Raw genomic sequence first — 5,094 nt, forward strand, 5'->3', positions numbered from 1 at the left:
GACTCGCAGGCAGGAAGGGACCAGGTGTCGGGGCCCAGCGCCTCCCCCTCCCAGCCTCCAGCCGGGGCGCTCCGGCCCCGGACGCTTGCACTGCCCTTCTCAGACCCTCGGCACTTGCCCCAGCCCCCTGAGAGCACCGTCACTGACCCCTCCTGCTCACGGCCAGCACCCCCTGCCCCCTGCCCTCCTCTCCTGCACCCCCTCCCCTCGGTCACTCTCGGCCCCAGGCTCCGACGTGGCCCTTCCGGGCTCCTCCCCGGCATGGGGAGGGGAGGGGGGCCTGGCCTCTGCCTTTCCCCAGGGCAGGCTCATTGCTGTTTGGCCTTCGCTCCCCCCTCCGGCGGGCCACCCTGCAGCAGGGGGCACGTGCTGGGGGCCCGAAATAGGGAGGTCGTGAAGGCAGCAATGATGAGCAGGTTCCCGGCCACCGCCAGGCCCAGCGTGGCCAGCGTGCCCACCAGGCCCAAGGGGGGCTCCTGCGCGGCCAGCCAGGCGCGGCGAGACCCCATGTCAGCCAGCACTGCCTCCAGCTGGAAGTGGGTGCCCAGCACCGCGCAGATGTGGAACAGCTGGTGGCTGTGGCCTGCGGGGAGGGTGGGGCAGGTCAGGGCACACGGCCCATTCCCAGGGCGGCCCGGACGCACCCTGGGACCCGTCACCTCGTCCTCCGGGCCTGCTGCTCCCCCAAAGTGGGAAGCAGTGAACGAGCTGGTCTGCACGAGGCCCCTCGTGTCCTTGCTACCGGGGCCACCTGAGGGGGAGGGGAGCGCCGGGACCAGGGCCCCTTCCAGGAGCACTCCTCCGTCCCTCGCCCCTCGGTTCGATCCCTCGGTCCCCGCGCCCCTCCCGGGGCGGCTGCCCCTCTCACCGATGTAGTCGAAGCGCCCGGGGGCCAGCCGCTCGGGCAGGTGCGAGGCGAAAAGGAAGCCGGTGAGCAGCGCGCAGAGCAGGTGGTAGGTGTGGCTGGAGCTCAGCGCCTCCCGCCCGCAGCTGTGGCCCCGGTCCCAGCACAGGCCAAGCTGGCAAAGGGAGAGCGGAGCTGGTGGGGACGGCCTTTGGGAGGGGCTCCGGGGAGGTCCGGGCCCCAGGCCCGCTTACCCGGTAGAAGAGAGGCAGGTTGTCGAACAGGAAGGGGTAGGCGAAGGCGGCCGTGCGGAGGATCTTACTGAGCCGCGGGCTTTCCAGCTCGGGGAACCTGGGGGGCGGGAGGGAGAGGCGGTCGCCATCCTTTCTCCGGGCGGGGGCGGGGGTGGCGGTCACAGAGGGACAGGATGGAATGTCAGTGCTGTTAGGGCACGTGACCCCTCTGGAACCGGCCACACCTGTGGGGGGGGGCGGCGGGGGGGGACGGACGCCTGTCTCCTCTGGCGGGGTAGCGAGAATTCGAGGGGGCGGCGCTGGCGAGGGGTGCGCCCCGCCCCCCTCCGTGGCATCCTCAGCAAGCACAGGCTCTGTTACTCACGTCGGCCACCCCGAGGCGCGGGTACCCCGTCGCTCGCCCCCGGTGTGTTCGGGGTGCCCTGTCCCGTCCCTCCGCCTTCCCCTTCCGCACCGGCCGAGAACCCACCGGGAGTAGCAGGAGAGGCCGGTGCACAGGAAGGAATTGAGCGCGGCGGCGGGCACGAAGAGCTGGTGCAGGCGGCCGTGCAGCCAGGAGGCCGGCATGGAGTAGGCGGCGTAGGGGAAGGCGCAGCCTGGGGAGGAGGGGGAGGGGGAGGGGCGGCAGCTGAGGCCCGAAGGGGGGCCCCCCCCCCGCCGCGCCCCGGGAGCGCCGCCCCCGCCCCCGGAGCGACCCCGGCCCCGCGGGGCTCACCCAGGCTGTAGAGGCTGAGCGCGCCGTAGTCCAGGAAGTAGCAGATGTGGCGCGCGCGCGGCGACATGGAGCTGAAGGTGTGCGCGCAGCACGACGCGAAGGGGTAGAGGCAGGCGGGCAGCAGGAAGACGAGCAGCGGCCGGTGGTAGGGCTCCGCGCGGAAGCCCGGGCCCCCCGCCAGCGCCAGCAGGCGCCACAGGAAGTACCTGCGGGGCAGGTGCTCAGGCCGCCGCCCGGCCCGCCGGCCCGCCCGCCCCGCACCCCCTCGGGCCACCCCTCACCAGGTGGGCAGGAAGTGAGTCCAGATGTTGACCGTCTCGTTGGTCATCTGGAAGGAGCTGAGGACACAGTCCCGGGCGGAGCTGCTGGGGCGGCGGTACCCAGACATGATGCCGTCTTCCCAGAACACCTGTGCGGTGGCGGGTGGGACAGAGGGGCGTCATTGTGTCCGACCCTTTCTCTCGCCGAGGGCTCTCGGAAGCAGCGTTCAAGAGAATGGGCTGGAGGTCGCAAAGGCCTCAAAGCCAAACCGACCGTCCCCCATCTTACCACGGGCGGATACCCAGAAAGCAGATGAGAAACAGTAGAGCCGGTGGACGGGACCAGATAGGAGGGGGCGGGAGGGGGCGGCACAGACTGGGCGCCCTGAGGAAGGAGGGGATTCTGGAGGGAGGAGCGTCCTGGGCTCCGGGAGGGGTTGCCAGCCAGGTCCTCAGCAGGGGGACGGCAGGGACGAGCGGGCCAGCAGGAAGGACTTCCCCAGCGGCTCAAAGAGAAGAGCCTCTGCCCCAGTCGGCACTGGGGAGGGGGAGTCGACGGGTCAAGCCCCTCACCCGAGGGACCTGGTGGATGCGAAGGAGTTGGGGCAGCTTGAGACTGAGCATGGTGACCCGGCACCTCCACGCTGACCTGGAGACAAAGTGCGGGTTGAGGGGGATCAGGTCTCCGCGTCCGCAGGCCCCTCTCACCCAGATCCAGGCCGGGCCTGGTCACCGGGCCCCGGGGTGGGCTGTGGGCACCTACGCGCGTGCGGGTGGGAGCTGGCCACTGAGCTGCTTCCCGCAGGCCGGGGAGGGGGGGCGGCCCCGCTTCCCCGACTCTCCATCCCAGCCGGGAGCACTCGGTTGCCCAGAGGGGCTGCTCAGCCTCAGCCCAGGACAGAGCGAGCGCAGGATCCTCCCCATTTGGAAGGCTGCCTCGGTGAGTGGGCCCAGACCCTGGATCTAGGCCCCCAGCCGCCAGTTTTTTTGTCCCCGGAGAACCCTGACTCGTGGAGGTCAGGGCGGGAGGGCCCCGGCACCCCCGTGCCACCACCAGAAAGCCCCTCGGCCCGCAGAGCCTGGCTGAACAGAGGAAACTTATGGCGCTGGCGGAGAATTCCTGGAGAGGCCGGATGGCCGCGGGAGGGGGCGAGGAACCGGGATGCCTGGCTCTCTTCTGAACACTACGCTCGTACCCCGGGGTCCCCGACCCTCCTGAGCCCCGTACCCCTCGGCTCCAGACCTGCGCGCCGCCTCCGGGTGGCCGCGGCTCTGCCGCCCCGCCGGCCTCTCCCAGGCACATTCCTTGGCACCAGTGGAGGGGCTGGGCCAGCCGGGCGGGTGGAGTCGCCCCGGGGGAGAGAGAGTAAGACCCTCCCTCCCCAGGCCCCAACTTCCCTGCAACAATACGGCCCAGCCCCGCCCGTCTTCCTGCCGCCAGCCGGGCCAGGCTGTGTCTGCGCCGCGCCGCACGCCGGACCCCGGCGCTGCCGGGTGCCCGCCCCCCCCAGCCTCCACTGCTGCCAGGCCCTCTGCCCCTGAGCCGGGTGCCTGGTCTCCGATCCCTGTGCCCTGGCCGAGCTTTTAGGTGAGGCCCCCGAGGGCACCCCCGCGCCCCCAGGAGTGGGATGGGGGTGGTGTGGCCTATCCTGCCCGCCGCCCACCTCCCCACCTCCCCCGGGGGGACGGGTGGCAGCGAACACGGAACACGCCGGGGCCTATGTCCCCTGAGTCCCTTTCCCCCTTTGCGGGAGGGCCTAGGGTCTCTGGAGTAGTTTGTACCGGGGGCGTGGAGACAGAGGAGGGGCGGGAGCAGTCGCCTTAGCTCCGGTCCCCAGAACGGGTGTCACAGCCTCAGGGGAGCGTCCTTACCCAGAGCTCGGGGGGAGGGGGCGCTCCCAAGCCTGTGGGTCCACGGGCCCAGGGCCGCTCCGGCAGAGTCCCAGGCTCCGCCAGCCAGGCTGCCGCGAGGGAGAGTGGCAGGCGGGCCAGGCCTGGGCGGCGAGTGAAACAAAAGGGAGCCAGGGAACAATCCCAGCCTTGTCCAGCCCCCAGGGAGCAGCTCGGGGAGGGGGGGGGGGGGCGCCCCATTAGCAGGCAGCTCACTCGGCCTCCTGCACACAGCCAGCCCCTCCAGCTCGACCCAAGCCCACTGAGACCAGAGCGGCCACAACCGGCTGGAGCCCCAGCCGGGACCCCAGCCGGGACCCCGCCAGGGCGACGCGATCTTCTCAGACCAGGCTACACTGGGTGCCAGGTCCTCCCAGGAGCGGGTGGCTCTGCCTGAGGCCAGGCACCGGAACCCCACTCCTGACTTGTGACTTCAGAGAGCACTCTCAGCGGCCAGGGCCGGGCAGAGACCAGAGCAAAGGCCTTTACCGAACGCTGGTTCAAGCACAAGGGAACTGCCCGGCGTGTTCACTCCCCAGACACACGTTGAGGTGCCTGTCCCTGCAGAGGGTCGGGGACTGAGGGCCCGGGGGCTGCTCTCCAGGCTCACCCCCACGTCCCCCTTGAGGAAGAGCATGTGTCTGACTTAGAAGGGCCAGCAGGAGCAGCGAATTGCCCCCGGGGGGGGGGGGCTCACTGGTTTTCACGCAGCCAGCACCCCAGCAAAGGCGCCAGCTCAGCTCACGGGGCCAACGAACTGGACGACGTCCTTCACAAGAGCATCTCCGGAGCTTTCTCCTGAGTTGCCGGCATCTTGAAAAGCCGCTTCAGCAAGAAACCTCCAACATCCCAATACAACCGTGCAGAACGGGGGTGCCTGGGTGGCTCAGTCAGTTAAGCCACGGATTTCGGCTCAGGTCGTGATCTCGCCATTTGTGAGTTCAAGCCCCACATCGGGCTGTCACATCGGGCTCTGTGCTGACAGCTCGGAGCCTGGAGCCTGCTTCGGAGTCTGTGTCTCCTCTCTCTCTGCCCCTCCCCCCCCCCCCCCCCACTCTCTCTCAAAAATAAATAAAAAATATGTATTTAAATTAAAAGAAAGTGTACAGAATGGCACCAGGAGACAGGGAG

General features: G+C 69.8%; 1 protein-coding gene across 4 annotated transcripts; it reads right to left on the minus strand.

Annotated features, from left to right (window-relative positions):
• Positions 1 to 235: 235 nt before the first annotated feature.
• PAQR6 (progestin and adipoQ receptor family member 6) lies at positions 236 to 4,179 on the minus strand. Of its 4 annotated transcripts, none has more exons than XM_053908813.1 (8): positions 3,946 to 4,052; positions 2,647 to 2,722; positions 2,095 to 2,222; positions 1,814 to 2,019; positions 1,568 to 1,694; positions 1,099 to 1,195; positions 869 to 1,019; positions 242 to 583 (listed from the first exon to the last, which is right to left on the minus strand). In XM_053908813.1, exons 2-8 carry the CDS (start codon positions 2,695 to 2,697, stop codon positions 309 to 311), a joined length of 1,035 nt encoding a protein of 344 aa, XP_053764788.1. In that variant the 5' UTR covers positions 2,698 to 2,722; positions 3,946 to 4,052; the 3' UTR covers positions 242 to 308. The 4 variants fall into 4 exon arrangements, with proteins under 4 accessions (XP_053764789.1, XP_053764786.1, XP_053764788.1 ...); XM_053908812.1 differs by lacking the exon at positions 3,946 to 4,052 and adding an exon at positions 3,317 to 3,417; XM_053908814.1 differs by lacking the exons at positions 1,099 to 1,195; positions 3,946 to 4,052 and adding an exon at positions 3,317 to 3,417 and having other exon boundaries at positions 236 to 583.
• Between the last annotated feature and the right edge of the window lie 915 nt (positions 4,180 to 5,094).

This window comes from Panthera pardus, unplaced genomic scaffold, assembly GCF_024362965.1.
Source record: "Panthera pardus isolate Hobbes unplaced genomic scaffold, ASM2436296v1 HiC_scaffold_21, whole genome shotgun sequence".
In the NCBI taxonomy this organism is placed as follows: domain Eukaryota; kingdom Metazoa; phylum Chordata; class Mammalia; order Carnivora; family Felidae; genus Panthera; species Panthera pardus.